Source organism: Myotis yumanensis, unplaced genomic scaffold (assembly GCF_028538775.1).
Source record: "Myotis yumanensis isolate MYYU_CA2020_CCGP unplaced genomic scaffold, mMyoYum1.0.hap1 SCAF_15, whole genome shotgun sequence".
Taxonomy (NCBI): domain Eukaryota; kingdom Metazoa; phylum Chordata; class Mammalia; order Chiroptera; family Vespertilionidae; genus Myotis; species Myotis yumanensis.
The window spans coordinates 9,500,132-9,519,381 of NW_027223766.1; the positions used below are offsets into that span (position 1 = coordinate 9,500,132).

General features: G+C 45.3%; 1 protein-coding gene across 1 annotated transcript; it reads right to left on the reverse strand.

Moving 5' to 3' along the window:
- Positions 1–3,645: 3,645 nt before the first annotated feature.
- LOC138993472 (ferritin light chain-like) lies at positions 3,646–4,126 on the reverse strand. Its single transcript, XM_070392716.1, has 2 exons — positions 3,939–4,126; positions 3,646–3,817 (listed from the first exon to the last, which is right to left on the reverse strand). The coding sequence occupies exons 1-2, from the start codon at positions 4,124–4,126 to the stop codon at positions 3,646–3,648; spliced, it is 360 nt and encodes a 119-aa protein (XP_070248817.1).
- Between the last annotated feature and the right edge of the window lie 15,124 nt (positions 4,127–19,250).

Here is a 19,250-nt window from a genome sequence, read left to right on the forward strand (position 1 = left end):
AAGGTCACCGCTATGAACATTAGCTCTCAGACAGGTGCTAGAGCCTTGACATTCCCAGCTAAAGTGCTTCCCTGGATGGTTTTGCTCAGTGGATAGAGCGTTGGCCTGGGGACTGAAGGGTCCCAGGTTCAATTCCACTCAAGGACATATGCCTGTGTTACGGGCTCAATCCCCAGTAGGGGGCGTGCAGGAGGCAGCCGATCAATGATTCTCATCATTGATGTTTCAGTCTCTCTCTCCCTCTTCCTTCCTCTCTGAGATCAATAAGAATATTTAAAAAAGAAAAAAAAAAGAGCAATGGTCACGATCTTTCATCTTATCTGGGGTCCCACCAGAGGAAAATATCTATTCCAAAAATTCCAATGCATTGCCAGGGGTCTCGGGAGCCACCTGTTTGGGGATTCTCCTAAGAATCTCCATTAAAAGGGGACTATCTTTTCTCTATACATGTCCCTCATTTGGCCAAGAAAAGGAACCAATGGCCCCCCCAACAGGCTCCAAAACAATGTGTTCTCTTACTCTGGGCAAATCAGTGGCCTCCAATTCCACTGAAGAATTAGTGAGGACAATTACCTGTCACCCTGTCTCTAACTCAGAAGTTTATTTTACTGCTGTTTTGTAGACTGGTGACTTTAGGAGGGGTGTCTGGTTGCATTAGGGATTTTCCTATTTATGATCTAGAATATCTCACTTCACCTCCGAGCCCACTTTTAAACCCGTGCTTACGCTTAGTCAGTCTCTGGCCCTGGTTCGGGAGGCCAGGGAGAGAGGGACACACCCAAGCTATGCCTGGGAGGCTGTGCTTTGGCTCCTAATTTTTAACTCTATTTCTAAGAGCAGGTTTTCTTCTAAATGGAGCATGACTGTCATCACAGCATCAAACACTAAGAGAGAGTGGAAAAAAGAAATGGGATCTTTTGAATTCTAAGAAAAAAGCCCTATTATATTAATACTAGAGGCCCGGTGCACAAAAATTTGTGCACTCAGGCGGGGGGGGGGGGGGGAGAGGGGGGTCCCTCAGCCCGGCCTGTGCCCTCTCGCAGTCTGGGACCCCTCAGGAGATAACGACATGCTGGCTTAGGCCTGCTCCCGGGTGGCAGAGGGCAGGCCCAATCCCTAGGTGCAGCGCCTGGTCGGGCTCAGAGCAGGGCCGATTGGGGAGTTGGGGCGCCGCCCCCTGTCATGCACAGAGCAGGGTGGATTGGGAGGTTGCGATGCCACCCTCAATCACGTTCAGGGTAGGGCCGATTGGGGGGTTGGGGCACTGCCCCATCACACTCAAGGCAGGGTCGATGGGGAGGTTGCGGCGCCACCCCTTGTCACGCACAGAGCAGGGCCGATCAGGGGGTTGGGGCGCTGCCCCCTGTCACACACAGAGCAGGGCCGATCAGGAGGTTGAGGAGCTCCCCCCTGTCACGCACAGAGCAGGGCCGATCAGGGAGTTGAGGAGCTCCCCCCTGTCACGCACAGAGCAGGGCCGATCAGGAGGTTGAGGAGCTCCCCCCCGTCACGCACAGAGTAGGGCCAATAGGGGAGTTGGGGCACCACCCCCTGTCACACACAGAGCAGGGTCCGTGGAGGGGGGGGGGGAGTTGGGGCGCCACACCCTGTCACACACAGAGCAGGGCCGATCAGGGGGTTGGGATGCTGCCCCCTGTCACGCTGATCCCGGTGCCGGGAGGCCTCGCAGCTCTGCTGATCCCGCCCGGCAGGGTCACAGATCCGGGTCCCAGACCGCAGACAGCCTTGCCTGCTGCCGCCTGCCTTCAGTATGCAAATTAGCCGCCATCTTGTTGCTTCAGGGTGGGGGTCCCCACTGGGGTACCTGGCCAGCCTGGAGGAGGGGATGATGGCTGTTTGCAGCTGGTCACACACCCTTCAGGGTGGGGGTCCCCACTGGGGTGCCTGGCCAGTCTGGGTGAGGGGCTGAGGGCCGTTTTCAGGTTGGCGGGCAACTGAAGCTCCAAACCTCTCCTTTTTTTCTTTTTTTTTTATTCTGGCATTTATTTACCTTCTATGGCTGTCACTGGAGCTGAGAGCCGGCTTTCTCTCTGAGGCTCCGCTGAAAGCAGGTTTCTGGCCTTTGTTTTCTGTATTTGAAACAATGTTGCGACTCCAGCTCTGAGGTCCCAGCTGACTGACAGGAGGTTTCTGGGCTTTTGTTTATCTTCTATAAATGTTACTATGTTTCCAACTGAAGCTCAGAGGCCGGCGGGGAACGTTGGAGTCCTCTGTCACTGAAGGAAGCAAGCCTCCCTGTTCGCATCAGCTGCCTGGCTGCCGGCCGCCATCTTGGCTGACAGTTACTTTGTATATACTCACTGATTAGCCAATGGGAAGGGTAGCGGTCGTACGCTAATTACCATGTTTCTCTTTTATTAGTGTAGATCATTACTATTATTGTTGTTGTTGCCTGGCAAGACAGAGGTCCACAGAGTGTCTGTGTCTAAGGAAAGCCACCAAAAACTTCAGCCAGTATTGGGAGCTCCAACAAATTCAGATCCACTGTCTGTCTGCCGCATCTCTGAGTTGGTAGCTTCTATGTACAGTGGCGATCTCCTAAATCCCAAACAGTAACTTTGGACTTGTGGTCTTGAGTCACCCCAGGGGTGGAAGGAGATTTGTAGTGAATCAAACGCGTGTCCTCTGAGGTTGGTCATGGAGGAGTCAGGCCCCGAGAGCTGAAGTTAAGACTCAAAGGACCAGCACCTTCAACTTCATGAAGATTCTCCTTTTGTTGCCCACTTCGAAGGAACTGGGTTCAACTTTATGAAAGCATTTGGAGACTTTTCAACTGAATTTCAGGGTATCTATCCTCCTTTCCTCTCTCTCCCCAGCCCACTTTCTCCCCATCTTCCTAGATAGGTCTTCAGGTGCAGGGATTACTGAGAAATAAGAGCTCTGGAGGACACTTGCTCTCTGGCCCTGGTTACTGGCCTGCTTGGAGCTATTGTCAAAATGCTCTTGAACCTCATCCCTTCTCTCCTGTGATTCTGTGGTTCAAGTCTATGTTCACATATTCATGTGTGACACTTTTCTCTCCTGTTGTCATATCAGGCCCATTGTTCTTGCCTGCCAGAGTGTGTATTCTGAAATCTGTTAGTCAAGGCACTCACTGTGTCTCCCTTCTCTGTGGCACACACCAACTTAAAAAGCAAGAGATCCCCAGCTTTACCCAGGCCCTTGATTAAACTATTGAATGACACAGCAGAAACCGTGCTCTCAATTTCTTCTCCTAAGGCTCATGTTGATTGGCTAATCCTCTCCTAAGGCTCATGTTGATTGGCTAATTCTCTCCCAAGGCTCATGTTGATTGGCTAATGAGCACTTTTAGGGCAAATGGTTATTTAAGGTACTTAGAATCCATGTCACTGTTTTCCCTTTCCAGCACCCATGACCCCAACTTTTCTGAAAAAGACCCCAACTTATCCATATTTATTATTTCCACAATATTCTACACTGGAGTCTTTGTTTATGTTAAAGCTTTTTATAAAAAGCTTTATTGTTTCCATTTGGTCCAATGCATGGGAGAGGGCTCCAGGGTGGTTTCAAGAATGGCTAGGGGTTTCAGGGAGAGGCTCAGGCAAACGCTAGGCACCATGGGATGCAGAGGGGCGCTCAGAGGCCTCTGGGCTCCACGGGCTCCTAGTCGTGCTGGAGGGTGAGCCTGTGGAAGAGCTCCTCGCCCAGCCCAGCCTGGGCCGCAGCCTGCGGAGGGAGGCAGGTGTCGCCCATCTTCTTGGTGAGCTCCACCTGCTCGCCCGGAAGTGGCTCTGCAGGAAGTGACCGAGCGGAGGGGCTGCGCACAGAACCGGGCCTGCGCTCCAAAGGGCCTGGGTCAGGTTCTCCAGGACCAGGGCGGCTTCCATGGCGCCCTGAGTGTCGCCCACTCGCCTTGGGGAGGCCTCAGCCCGTCCTGGAGAGAACGCGGCCCGCACTGTTTGCTCTTTGAGAGCCGCTGGGAGCCCTCCTGCTCCTGCTCTGAAGAAGCGGCCGCGCCCCCCATGGCCACCTGGTCCCGGGAACAGAGGCCCAGAGAGAGGTAGGTGAGGCCGCAGATTCGGGGGGCGGGCGCAGAAGGCAGCCTCCGCTGGGTGGGATGATTCTGACGAATTTGGGAGCTCATGGTTGTTCGGCAACAAGGAGTTAAGGTAAAAAACGGTGTTGACTGGTCTCAGAGCTGAGGATGGTTCCTAAGGTGATGACTGGAAAAGAGATTGGAGGGTGGTCAGAAGCTCAGATTTTTTTAGTTTGTTTGTGTCACTACACTGCTCTCAGGTGGTATGACTCTAAAGTCTCTTTTAATATATAATTGCACCACCTCCCCTTTGTTTCCTTTGCAATTTATTTGTTCAAGAAACTCGGTCCTTTCTGTCCTGTAGAATTATCCATGGGCTGGAGTTTGCTCCTTGCACCCCTAAGGTATTGTTTAACATGTTCTGCTCTTCCTTGTATTTCTATAACCTGGTATTTAAAAGTAGGGCTTGAGAGATTTATGTTTGATTATTTGGCATGTGGTCTTGGGTACTTCCATCTGGACACAATAAGGTCCCTTTTTTGTGATTTTAGCAGCTGTTAATCTTTTCTCGGATCCATTATGTCATGAAGGTTTACAAAATGGTTATATCTATATTGCATCATTCTTTACTTACTAGCTGGACTATCTCTATAAAGAGAAACTTCTCTGTATAAAGATGAGTATTATAGTCTGAGATATGATTATACATAAAAAAGAGACTTGTGCTTGATTCTTTTCCTGTATTTACCAGTTTTCAATATAATGAATTGTTTCTCTAGAGCAGCGGTTCTCAACCTGTGGGTCGCGACCTCATTGGGGGTCGAACGACCCTTTCACAGGGGTCACCTAAGACCATCAGAAAACACATATATAATTACATATTGTTTTTGTGATTAATCACTATGCTTTAATTATATTCAATTTGTAACAATGAAAATACATCCTGCATATCAGATATTTACATTACGATTCATAACAGTAGCAAAATTGCAGTTATGAAGTAGCAGCGAGAATAATTTTATGGTTGGGGGTCACCACAACATGAGGAACTGTATTAAAGGGTCGCGGCATTAGGAAGGTTGAGAACCACTGCTCTAGCGTCTTCCAAATGTGACCAATCAGGTTCTCTCAAAAGGATCATTATGAATTGATGCATTGAAACGTAGTCAGTGTGTTTCCACCTTGGTAATGTTCAAATTGTTCCATCTTTGGCTCCTGAGTTCTTTGGAGAGGACCCCGTTGCTCCTGTCTAGCTTCCTCGCGGTGGTATGATATGATGTTATAGCTTCACCAGGCACCTTTTCTGGCCCAGACCTGGAACCAGCTGTTTCTGCAAGGAGCCCTGTGTTTTTTAGCGAAAATGTTATTTTGGAACTGCAGTTAGGTTTCTAGGCTTTTTCACCAGGAGTAAATTATATTCACCGGGAGTAAATCCATTTCAAGAAACCAGTTTCTTTGCTCATCCACAGAAGAAACTCCTCACCCGTTAAAGTTGTACCATGAGATTGCAGTGATTCAGTCCCAGGTCCAGGCTCCCCTCCTAACGCTAGTTCTCCTGCTGTTTCCACCACATCTGCAGTTCCTGCCTCCACAGAGGTCTTGCACGCCTCAAAGTCACCCACGAGGGTTGGAATTGACTTCTTTCAAACTCCTGTTAATGTTGATATTTTGACCTCTCCCTGTGACTCACAAATGTTCTGAATGATGTCTAGAATGGCGAATCCTTTCCAGAAGGTTTTCAGTTTACCTTGCTTAAATCCATTAAAGGAATAGGAATCCATGCCAGCTGTAGCTTTACAAAATTTCTCTTTTTTTCTTACTTTTATTTTGTAATTATATATATTATTGTTGATAGTATTACATATGTCTCCCACTTACCCCCCTCCTCCCAGCCCCCACACTGGAGTCTTTAGACAGATTCCATTCGCATCAACTGCTTAAGTCATAAACACTAACACAATAACCTACATGTTCTGAAATATTGCCTAAGTCCTTTACATGTCGTTGAAGAAAAAAATCTAATCCTCTGGCCACTGCAGGATGAGAGCACTCAGTTCTGAACAGCGTGCTTGACTAAGTCTGATTAATAAGTTTCTGAAGTTACTTTTGTTGATCCTCCCACCCTTGACGCCATAAATTGCCTGTGGCAGCATGTGTGTAGACTAATGAGGCTAGTGGAAACGTTTTCATTAACTTAATTATCCACACCTTCAGACTGAGGCTAACTCGGCTGTCGGGACACAGCAGTGTCTGCGCAGGCTCAGGGCTGCTCAGCCTGATGGGCTTCATGGGAGATCGAGTGGGGAAGGGGGGAAATAAGTAGCTGCATGAAGACAGAATGGCAAGATGCAGTGTGATTACCCAACTGCATGCCGAATCTGCGTGCACTTAGCAAGCACCTCGTATGGGCAAACCCAGGGAAGCAGGCACCACCTATGTTCCTGGCCTGCTTGATCCTCATGCGCAGTTCAAGCCAGTCTCTCCTAAGTTAGCGGAAATGGAACGTGTGGCTCCTCGTCCAGGAGGCCCAAATGATGCCTTACAAAGTGTTGCCCCCGATATCTCCAGTACCCACCGGGCACCCTACAGAGCTGGTACAATATTACTGACCACATCCCCCAGGCTGTACTGTACATCCCCGGGACTCTTTTGTAACTACCAATTTGTACTTTTTAATTCCTTCACCTTTTCCACCCAGCCCCCCAACCCCCCTCCCCTCTGGCAACGGTTAGTCTGTTTTCTGTGTCCATGAGTCTGTTTCAATGTTGTTTGTTTGATTATTTTGAAAAGTATATTATCTAATCACTGTGCTGTACACCTGAATAATATGAAATAATATTGCATGTAAACAAATAAAATGGGGAAAAAAGAAGATCAAATGATAAAGCACCACGTCTATCCTGCCCCTGGACCTATCTGTTTTTATGCTCAGTCATGGTCAGCTCCCACAATGGGCCTAGAATTCATGGCTGAGAGCCTGCCCAGTGTGCCTGGTGCCATGCTTTGCCTCCAACATCTCTCCCTCTGCCCCCCACCCACCCCCATTTCTGAGCCCCAGGCCCACAGGGGTATACTCTCATATATCTGGCTCCTTTTGCTCAAAATTTCATTTGTGAGATTTCCCCATATCACTGAGGTTGTCATGGATTACTCATTCTCATTGCATAGAGCAGCGGTTCTCAACCTGTGGGTCACGACCCCTTTAGGGGTCAAACGACCCTTTCACAGGGGTCGCCTCAGACCATCGGAAAACACATATATAATTACATATTGTTTTTGTGATTAATCACTATGCTTTAATTATGTTCAATTTGTAACAATGAAATTGGGGGTCACCGCAACATGAGGAACTGTATTAAAGGGTCGCGGCATTAGGAAGGTTGAGAACCACTGGCATAGAGTATTGTTCTGTGTGGATACATAGCAATACGTTTATTGATTGCACTTTTGGTGAGCACTTGGATAATTTTCAGTGTTCACATATTACGAAGAGTGGTGCTTTGTGTATTTCAGTGCCTCTTTCTTGCTAAACATATATTTGCATTTCTGTTGGGTGTATCCTTAGAGTTGGATTTCTGGGTCACTGGGTTTGCTTATGTTCTGCTTTTGTGGATATTGCTAAGCAGTTGCCTGAACTGGTTCCATGAATGTACCCTCTCACCACTGTGGGAGTTCTGGGTGCTCCATATTCTTGTCAACTCTTGGTACTGTCTGGGTTTTTTGTTTGTTCGTTTTAGCCATTTTGGTGCAGGAATGATGGCATCTCATGGTGGTTAACAGGTTTCTTTTGAAAAGCAGGTATGGTTTCATCTGCTATTAAATTGTAACATTTACCCAGAAGGGACAACTCAAGGGCATGGTTGCATTTCTTCAAATATATCTGTTATAGTTTACTCTTGACAGTCACTTGGCATCCTTGAAAAGGTAAAATAACTTGGAATCCTTGATTTTACGTTCATTCACTGTTTCAAATACTTTGCCAAAAGAGAATGAGGTAATCTGTGCTTGCACAAAGTATTTCCAGGTGCATTCCCTGTCTAATTAGGAAGTCCTGTAAAAATTCTGCTGTACTTTAAACTTCTTGCCTCCAAATAGTGATCCACATCAGTGACATCCTGTTGAGCTCTGTGCTCTTGTGGCTTTGACTCCTTGGTTTCAATATCTTGCAATAGAAAAGCAGCAAAGAAATTTCACATGAGGTGCTAGCTCAGAAAATTGGCCTTTTAAATTTCATTCAACACAAATACCAAAAATACTGCTTTTGTGAAGAAACTCACTATTGAGAATGTATTTTTTTCTAGTACCTCTTTTCTTTCTTTAAGAGCTCACAAGGAGTCCACCAATATATTTCACTATTGAAATGAAGAATCTAGAAATGAAATGAGCTGAAATATGTTGGAAAACAACTCTGTACTTTCAAACAACTGTATCGTAAACCTCTGACAGGATTTGTCTTAATGATCATCCAAGTCTTCAGTAACAAGTTCTATGCATCTTCTAACAATAGTTAATGACCATAGAGTCTATTTTAATGTGTCACTGTGTAGTTTTCAAATATTTCTTCAGCCATTTTCACCATAGCAAAAGGAAAAAGTATTTGACCAAAGGGTTATGGCCTTTCACTGTTAAGTAATAAATTCAAAATTATGAAACTTAATCAAATTTTATAAAGGAATGGATTGGGTATATCAAGACCTTAAACTTGAAAAAAAAAGTTTTTAAATGTCTTGCTGATTGCCATGGCTTCACACTGTCATTAGCTATTTCAAGATACAATATTTATTCAAAAGGAAAGTCACCATTAATGATAGTAGATAACAGACCATACTCCAAATGGTCTTTACTTTTTTAAATATATTTTTTATCGATTTCAGAGAGGAAGGGAGAGGGAGAGAGAGATGGAAACACCAATGATGAAAGAGAATCATTGATTGGCTGCCTCCTGCACTCCCCCTACTGGGGTTGAGCCTGCAACCAGGGGCTGTGCCCTGACCAGGAATCAAACTGTGGCCTCCCGATTCGTAGGTCAATGCTCAACCACTGAACCATGCCAGCCAAATGATCTTTTTAATTTTTTAAACCATTTAATTACAAACTATTTCAAACACTCAGGAAAGTACAGATAATAACAGTGATGTTTAATATTTTGCTATACCTCTAACTTCTTTTTAAAGTTCTTTTTAAAATCTTTATTATTGAAAGTGTTACATGTCTCCTTCTAGCCCGCCCCCTGTCTCAGTCCTTCCCTACCCTATTGTCTGTGTCCATGGGTTATGCATATATATATGCATACAAGTTCTTTGGTTGATCACGTCCCACCCACCCACCCTCCCCTGCCTTCCCTCTGAGATTCCACAGTCTAGTCTATGCTTCTATGTCTCTGGATCTATTTTATTCATCCGTTTATTTTGTTCATTAGATTCCACATAGGAGTGAGATCATGTGATACTTGTCTTTCTCTGACTGGCTTATTTCACTTAGCATAATACTCTCCAGGTCCTTCCATGCTGTTTCAAAGGATAAGAGATCCTTATTTTTTTTTTTTTTTACTGCTGCATAGTATTCCGTGGTATAAATATATCACAAATATATCACACCATTTTTATCTACTTATCTACTGATAGGCACTTGGGCTGTTTCCAGATCTTAACTATTGTAAATTGTGCTGCTATGAACATAGGCGTGCATACATTTTTTCTGATTGGTGTTTCGGGTTTCTTTATGTATATTTCTAGAAGTGGGATCACTGGATCCAGTTTCATATTTAATCTTTTGAGGAAACTCCATACTGTTTTCCATAATGGTTGCACCAGTCTTCATTCCCAGCAGCAGTGCACTAGGGTTCCCTTTTCTACACATCCTCTTCAGCACTTGTCATTTCTTGATTTGTTGATGGTAGTCATTCTGACAGATGTGAGGTGCTACCTCCTTGTCATAATTTGCATCTCTCTGATGATCAGTGACTTTGAGCATTTTTTTTTTCATCTGTATGTCACTCTGGAGAAGTGTCTATTTAGGTCCTTTGCCCATTTTGTAATTGTATTATTTGTTAATACATATGAGTTCCTTATGTATTTTGGATATTAAGATGTATCATTACCAAATACATTCTCCCATACAGTGGGCTCCCTTTTCATTTTGTTGATGGTTTCTTTTGCTGTGCAGAAGCTTTTTATTTTGATGTAGTCCCATTTATTTATTTTCTCCTTACTTTCCTTTGCCCTAGGAGATGTACCCATAAAATATTGCTGTGAGAGATGTCTGAGATTTTGCTGCCTATGGTTTCTTCTAATATTTTTATGGTTTCATGACTTACATTTAATTATTTTATCCATTTTGAGTTTATTCTTGTGTATGGTATAAGTTGGTTGTCTAGATTCATTTTTTTGCATCTATCTGTCCAATTCTCCCAACAACATTAATTGAAGAGACTGTCTTGACTCCATTGTATGTTCTTGTCTCCTTTATCAAACATTAATTGAACGTAATGGCTTGGTAGATTTCTGGGGGATCTCTGTTCTGTTCCATTGATCTATATACCTGCTCTTGTGCCAGCACCAGGCTGTTTTGATTATGGTGTCTTTGTAGTATAACTTGATATCTGGTATTGTGATTCCTCCAGCTTTGTTCTACTTTCTCAAGATTGCTGCAGCTATTTGGGGTCTTTTTTGGTTCCATATAAATTTTTGAGTATTTATTCTAAATCTGTGAAATATGCTGTTGGTATTTTAATAGGGATTGCATTGAATCTGTAGATTGCCTTGGGTCGTATGGACTTTTTTTAAATGATGTTAATTCTACCAATCCATGAACACGGTATATTCTTCCACTTGTTTATATCTTCCTCTGTCTTTTTTTTCAATGTCCTATAGTTTTCCAAGTACAAGTATTTTACACTCTTGGTTAAGTTTATTCTTAATTTTTTGTTGAAATGATAAATGGGATTGTTTGTTTAGTTTCTCTTTCTGAGAATTCATTATTAGTGTATAAAAAAAGCCATCGATTTTTGGGTGTTGATTTCATATCCTGCTACATTGCTGAATTAATTTATTAAGTCTAGTAGTTTTTTGGTGGAGTCTTTAGGGTTTTCTATGTACAATATCATGTCATTTGCAAATAATGAAAGTTTTACTTCCTCCTTTCTAATTTAGATGCCTTTTATTTTTTCTTCTTGTCTGATCACTGTGGCTAGGACTTCCAGTACTATGTTGAATAAGAATGGTGAAAGTGGACATCCCTGTCATGTTCCTGTTCTTAGGGTTAATGGTTTTAGTTTTTAACCATTGAGTATGATGTTTGCTGTAGGCTTATTATATATGGTCTTCATTATGTTGAGATATTGCTCCCTCCATTCCCACTTTGCTGGATTTTGTTGAATGCTTTTTCTGCATCTATTGATATGATCATGTGATTTTTGTCTTTTCAATTTGTTTATGTGATGTATCACGTTTATTTGTTTGCAAATGTTGTACCAGCCTTGCATCCCTGAGATAAATCCCACTTGGTAATGGATTTTTAATATATTTCTGGACCCAGATTTGCTTATATTTTGTTGAGGATTTTAGCATCTATGTTAATCAGGGATATTGGCCTGTAATTCTCTTTCTTTGTAGTGTCTTTATCTGGTTTTGGAATTAGGATAATGCTGGCCTCATAAAAATAGCTTGGAAGTGTTCCTTCTTTTTGGATTTTTTGGAATAGTTTGAGGAGGATAGGTGTTAGTTCTTTGAATGTTTGGTAAAACTCCCCTGTGAAGCCATCTGGACCAGGGCTTTTGTTTGCTGGGAGTTTTTGATTACTGCTTCTATTTCCTCAGTTGTTATTGGTCTATTCAGGTTTCTGATTCTTCCTGATTTAGTTTTAGGAGATTATATTTTTCTAGGAATTTGTCCATTTCATCCACATTGTCCAGCTTGTTGGCATATAGTTGTTCATAGTATTTTCTTACAATCCTTTGTATTTCTGCAGTGTCAGTTGTTACTTCACTGCAGTGAAGTAACAACTGATTTTATTTATTTGGATCCTCTCTCTTTGCTTCTTGATGAGTCTGGCTAACAGTTCATCAATCTTATTTATCTTTTCAAAGAACCAAATCTTGGTTTCATTGATCTTTTGTATTTTTTTTTTTAGTCTCTGTGTCATTTATTTCTACTCTAATATTTATTATTTTCTTCCTTCTACTTACTCTGGGCTTTTTTTTTACTGTTTTCTTTCTAATTCTTTAAGTTGTATGGTTAAATGGTTTATTATTTTTTTTTCCATTTTTTGAGGTAGCCTGGTAATGCTTTGAACTTCCCTCTCAGGACTGCTTTTGTTGTGTCCCAGAGATTTTGGGTTGTTGTGTGTTCATTTTCATTTTGTTTCCAGGAAGTTTTTGATTTCTTTGTTTATCTCATTGGTAACCCATTCATTATTTAATAACATTCTAGTTAGTCTTCATGTGTTTGAATGTTTTTTAGTGTTTTCACTGTAGTTGATTTCTAATTTCATTACATTGTGATCTGAGAAGATGCTTGATATGATTTAAATCTTCTTGAACTTATAAAGACTTTTTGTGTCCTAACATGTGGTCTATCTTTGTGAATGACCCATGTGCACTTAAGAAAACTGTATATTCTGCAGCTTTGGGGTGAAATGTTCTGTAAAAATCAATTAAATCCATCTGATCCAGTGTGTCATTTAGAGTCCCTGCTTTTTGTTAATTTTTTGTCTGGAAGACCTATCCACTGAAGTCAGCAGTGTATTAAAGTTCCCTACTATGTCTGTATTGTTGTTGATCTCTCCCTTAAAGTCCTCTAGAAGTTGTTTTTTTAGATATATACTAGTGGCCCGGTGCACAAAAATTTGTGCACTGGGGAGGGGCGGGGAGTGTCCCTCAGCCTGGCCTGCACCCTCTCCAATCTGGGACCCCTGGAAGGATGTCCTACTGCCGGTTTACAGGGATCGGGCCTAAACTGGAAGTCGGACATCCCTCTCACAATCTGGGACTGCTGGCTCCTAACCACTCACCTGCCTGCCTGCCTGATTGCCCCTAACCACTCTGCCTGCCAGCCTGCTTGCCCCCAACTTCCCCCTGCTGCCAGCCTACTCGCCCCCAAATGCCCCCCCGCCAGCCTGATCACCCCCAACTGCCCCCTGTACCAGTGTGCTCACCCCAACTACCCCCCCTGCCAGCCTGCTCACCCCTAAATGACCCCCCTGCTGGCCTGCTCACTCCAAATGGCTCCATCTTCTATTCCATTTGTGTCCTTTCCACCCCTAAGTTAATGTCGTGTCCTTAATATGTGGTTATGAGATGTCTCTGTGACTGGGCTGGTAAACCTTTCACATTTCTCTTTCCTTTCCTTTCATCTCAGGATAACTGAGCTCCGTGGTTTGTGTGGGACCAAAGGCCCTGGGAATACAATGCTGAGCCCTCTGAACTCATTTTATTCTTTATTGTATTATTTGATTCCTGGGGCTGAATTAAACATGAAAACAGAAGAAAATATACCCTTAGATATAGAATCTGAGTCATTACCCAGAGATTTCTGCGGGAGTTGACACTGAGGCATGAGACACATGTGTTTATTGGTCAGTTTCCTCAACTATGGAACGAAGGTTGATCCTGCCCCTCGGATCCTTTGGAGGTTGGATATGATGCATCCAGAGGGATTAACTGGCAGCTCTGAGAGTAAGATCAGAAGTCAACAGACACTTGCTTCCTTTACCCAGACAGAGTTAGAAAAACACAACTCCTTTTATCATAGCAGCAGCAAGGGCCATGCCTGTGGGAGGAGGAGCAGGGAACCAGGGCTTCCCCCTTGCTCCTTCCCTGCCCTCCCTCCCTCCATCCCTGCACTGGTCCAGCTGCTATCACTATCGTGGAACCGCTCAACTCAGGCTCTGGCCCCACCCATGTCACAGGGAGGAGCATGTGCAGTTTCTTGCAGACACAGAAGCAGCTGTGGAGTAAGGGGGTGGCAGTTTGGCCCCGATCCCTGCCTGCCAGGCCAGGGACCCCACCGGTGCACAAATCTGTGCTCTGGGCCTCTAGTATGCAAATAAGATCTTTGGTTAATCTCTTCCCGCCCCCCCCTTCCCTCTGAGATTCATCAGTCTGTTCCATGTTTCCATGCCTGTGCATTGAGTGTCTGCCCCCTGGTGGTCAGTGCACATCATAGCTACCAGTCCAATGGTTGAACGATCGCTTAGGCTTTTATATATATAGTCTAGAGGCCCAGTGCACAAAATTCGTACACTGGAGGTGGGGGGTGGTGGTGTCACCCCAACTACCCCCCCTGCCAGCCTGCTCACCCCTAAATGACCCCCCTTGCTGGCCTGCTTGCCCCCAACTGCCCCCCTGCTCTGATCCCCATTACCCTGTTCCCTCTTGCAGTCCGGGACCCCTTGCTCCTTACCACCCGCCTGCTTGCTGCTCCCTACCGCTCGGCTCGCTGCTCCTTAGTGCTGCCACGGACGCTCCGGCCACCGCCACTGCACTCACCAGCCATGAGCCCAGCTTCTGGCTGAGCGGCGCTCCCTATGTGGGAGTGCACTAACCACCAGGGGGCAGCTCCTACGTTGAGCGTCTGTCCCCTGGTAGTCAGTTCATAGCGACCAGTCATTCCACTGTTTGGTCAATTTGCATATTAGGGTTTTATTATATAGGATAGGATATTGAATGTGAACTGTAAATAAAAAATAAAATTTAAAAAGAACCAAATAAAATTTTAGATCTGAAAAATTTTTAATATATATATATATATATTTTAATTCTCACCTGAGGATGTTTTTAAAATTGGTTTTTAGAGAGAGAAACATCCATGTGACAGAGAAATACCAGTAGGCTGCCTCTGCACATGCTGACCCACCGGGATCTAACCTAAACCTAAGTATGTGCCCTAACCTAGAATCCAACAGGAAATCCTTTGGTGTACAGGTTGAGACTCCAACCAATTGAGCCACCTGGCCAGGGCAGATCTGAAAAAAAATTTTTAAATGTACCTCCAGGCCCTGGTTGGTGGGGATCAGTAGTTAGAGTGTCCTCCCACGCACCAAAGGGTCATGGGTTCAATTCCAGGAGAGGGCACATACACAGGTTGTGGGTTCCATCCCTGTCAGATTGATTGGGCAACTGATCGATGTTTCTCTTTCTCTTTCCCTCTCCCTTCCTCTCCCTCTAGAATCAATGAAAAGAACATATCCTTAAAGGAGGACTTAAAAAGAAAAAAATGCTGGTTTGGTTCAGTGGATAGTGCTTCTGCAGGCGGACTGAAGGGTATCGGGTTGGATTCTGATCAAGGGCACGTACCTGGGTTGCAGGCTCAATCCGGGGCCCTGGTAGGGAATTCAGCAAGAGGCAACCAGTTGCTGTCTCTCACATTAGTTTCTGTCTTTCTCTCTCCCTTCCACTCTGTAAAAAAAAAAAAAAATCCATGCAAAAATGTCCTCAGGTGAGGATTAACCAAAACAAACAAACAAATAAACAAACACCCATCCCCAGTGTGATTATTGAAGGAGCATATGAAGTATTTGTTGAATGAACAGGAAGGAATGGGACTTCGCTTTCTAACTGTTTTAGCAACTCTGCAAGCCAGAGGGTTTATTTTTTTTTTTTCATTTTTATTGATTGATTATTTTAGAGAGAGGAAGGGAGTGAGAGAAACACCAGTGTGTTGTTCCACGTATTATGCTCTCTTTGGTTGCTTCTTGTCTGTGCCCTGACCAGGATCCAACCCGCAACCTTATTGCATCAGGAGGAGGTTCTAACCCACTGCGCTGCGGGCTGTCAGGGCCCCTCAACAAAACCCCTCTGGGTGCCCTGGCCCCAGCTGTGGGCCGGAGCTCCTCTGCCACAGCAAAGGTTTGGGTTCCATTCTGTCAGGGCACCTACTTAGGTTTCGGGTTTGATCCCAGGTCGGGGCTGACTGCTGCTCAGGAAGGGACGGAGGACCGTTGAGATCTATGTGCTCTAGTCATTCGGCGGGAGCTGGGGTTCCATTGCCAACATGGCCAACTTTGATCCCCATTACCCCGTCCTCCATCGAGGACGACTTCAACTATGGCAGCTGCGTGGCCTCTGCCAGCGTACACATCCGGTGGGAAGGTCGCCCTCTCTGCGGCTCGCCAGGCCTGGCTGCTGCGCAGTGGCCCCAGGAGGCAGATTTCCAGGTTCCCAGGAAGAGCGCCCTCCACGCGCTCCATACTCCCAGGGAGAGCGGGGTCCCAGAGGGAAAGCACTTTGTTCCGCCTGCCTTCCGGGCTCCTGGGCAAGTGGAGCGCCCGTCCTGCGCAGGGCTAGGTGGGGAGAGCCGCCCCAGGGAGGCCTTCATGCTGGGTGCTGAGAAAACGAAACTGGAGCCCTTCCTCCTTGAACCCTGTCATCTTTGGGGTAGAAAGGGGCAGATAAAAGCCTCAGCGGCCATACTGGGCATCTTTAAATGAAGATGTTTATTTTTTTGGGTGAAAATAAGTTTATTGTGTAATCAAGATTGTGTAATCATTGTGATTACACAATAACCTGCATTGAGTTATCTGCTGGAATGTTTGTGCTTTAGGGCATGTGAATGCATTTTATTTTATTAGATGCAGCCTCATGTCCCCTGGCCTCATGCGGCAGGCAGCCACGCCCACCCGCTCCTGCTGGTCCTTACCCATGAGGGCATCCCGGCTAATTAGCATATTCCTCAATTATTACATAGGATTATTTGTCACGTGCTCCTTCAGTCTCTATTCGTGTAGCCAACATTTGTGTGTCCCAGGCATACAGTGGGTACTCCAAGTACTCAAAGGAGGTAGAAAAAGAAATTGGTTTCCACTGGTGCTTTAAAAAGTTTCTCAGACACCGTGGTGACATTCTATCAGCAGGAACCCAGGCTGGCGGCCAAGAAACAGGGCTAGTTCTTCTTTTCAAACAACCCCAGTCTCAGCCCCAGTCATCCCCCTCTCCACTGGCAGCTCATTCTGTGAGTTGAGCAAATCACTTGATTTCTCTGAGCCTTGATTCCTTGTCGATTAAGATGATAGGGTTTCTGTAAGAACCAGGTATGTGTAAATGCAGTACAGCGACCTATGAGCTATACATACAGATGGGGTCTATATGGCATATCATGGGAGGGGAGGATCTGCATTGCAGCCTTCTCCCTCCCCCCACCCCCCAAAATGGCAGTGATGAGGAGGAGGGGAAGAGGAGGAAACTGCTACTTCCGATGGTATGGACCAGGATGACCACTGCACTGACAATGCCCCTTGAAATGTTAGAGTACAGGTCCTGTACCAGGTGAGCAAAGTGAGGGAGAAAAGGAAAAGACCCATGGGCACATCACTCTCTCCTCTCCCCTATGGGCACGCCTTGGTTTAATAATCCCAGACCAGGAGACTCACAGCATTTAATTTGTTTTGCAAGTCATTTTCAGCCTTTTCTTTTTGTTTACATTGAGGATGAGTGTTCCATGGAAGATGTCAAAGACATGATCAGATTAGAATGGGTGGGGATGCTTCTGATAAGCATACAATAGTAATGTTGATAACCTGCCTGTCTGCCTAGGGGCTCAGCAAGCCAGTGCAGATGGGATCTCCTAGGTGTACCCGGCACTTCCTCTGGGCCCATGGGAAAAGTAGGCACTCCTCCCTCAGGGTGCTCTACTGGGATGTTGCAGCAATATTTCTGAGCCAGACACCAGAGGAGGGAGGAGGACAATTAATGTTTATTGAGTGTGAACTAGGTACTTTAGTTAATCCTCACAATTATCTCATGCCATAAAAAATGATTATCCCATTTTATAGATGAGACAACTCAAGGTCTGAGATAAAGTGACTTATCCAAGATCACATTGCTAATAAGCAATGTCCTAAACTTCAGGGAGGGTTGGCTCAAAGCCCTGTATGCTCGGTGCTATGGGAAATGCAGAGGTAGATATTCCAGGGTTAATACGCCCTTAGTGGAGCTTTCAGTCCTCTGGGAGAGACCAACAGACACAACTAAAATACAGTCCATCGTGGAACTCGATAAATGGTAATATACAAGTAATGGACTCTAGGTGCTCAGAGGAAGGAACAATAAATTCTGACCCTCAGATCCAAGAAGTCTTCACAGAACAGATGGCATTGGAAAGGGACCATGAAAGGTGGCTAGAACCCGAACTGGAGAATGGGAGAGGAGAGGGGAGAAGGGAGGGGCATTTAGGAAGAAAGACGAGCCCTGATGAAGGCCTGGGAGCCTAGTCAGGAGGGTGGTGACGACATCACCTCCCTGCTTGTAGCCCCTTGACTTCAGGGACAAGGCCCAGGTCTCTTAACAAGGCTCACCAGGACCTTTAGGAACTGGGCTTCTCCCCAAGCCATGAATTGCCATAGTCATGTCAGTTTCCCAAACTCCCCTCACCCTCTTTCACATCCAGGTCATGCTTGCTGGGACTCATTTTCCACTCGACACCCCAGCTCTTTGTCCAGCTCTATCCTCTCCATCCCTGAGCACTCGACATGGTACCCTCACCGCAGGCAGGGCTGGGCTCCTCTCTAGCAGTTTCTTATAGATTCTGTTTTCCATATTATGGTGTTTATCAGACTACATGGAGCTCCTCAGTGTATGTGTCTGTCTCTCCCATGAGGCCATGAGCTCCGAGAGAGCAGGAACCTTGTTTTGTTCCCCAAAGTGTAATGCAGCACCGGGTACGGGAGGTCATGAGCAAATAAAGTGGTATGGTTGACTGAGTAAATGAGCCAGCCATGGAAAAAAATGAGAAATGAGGGAAGAAAGGTGGTTGCGGTCCAGACTCTGAGTTAGGGGTGTGAGCAGAGCTTTCAAAGCCAGTTTTAGTTTAGCCTGTTTTCATTGTGTAGACAGTGGGGAGCATTGGTGCGTTTTGAGGAGGGGAGCAATATGTCCTGTGGATCAGACAGAGAGAGAGAGAGCATGGCTGGAGGCAGGGAGCTTTTGTGATGGTCCAGATGAGAAATGAGAAAGCGCACATCCTTCTCACTTAAAGAAGGCTTTTAGTCCGGCCAGTGTAGCTCAGTGGTTGAGCGTTGATCTGTGAACCAAGAGATCATGGTTTGATTCTCAGTCAGGGCACGTACCTAGGTTTGGGGCTCCATCCCCAGTAGGAAACATGCAGGAGGCAGCCAGTCAATGATTCTCTCTCATCATTGATGTTTCTCTCTCTCTCTCTCTCTCTCTCTCTCTCTTTCTCTCTTCTCTCTCTCTCTCTCTCTCTCTCCCCCTCCCCTTCCCTCTCTCTCTCTCTCTCCC

Coding starts and splice junctions, on each gene's coding strand:
- LOC138993472 (XM_070392716.1), bottom strand. CDS start 4,126: ATGAGCTCCCAAATTCGTCAGAATCATCCCACCCAGCGGAGGCTGCCT. Junction 3,818..3,938: donor CGGCTCTCAAAGAGCAAACA/GTGCGGGCCGCG, acceptor TTTGGAGCGCAG/GCCCGGTTCTGTGCGCAGCC.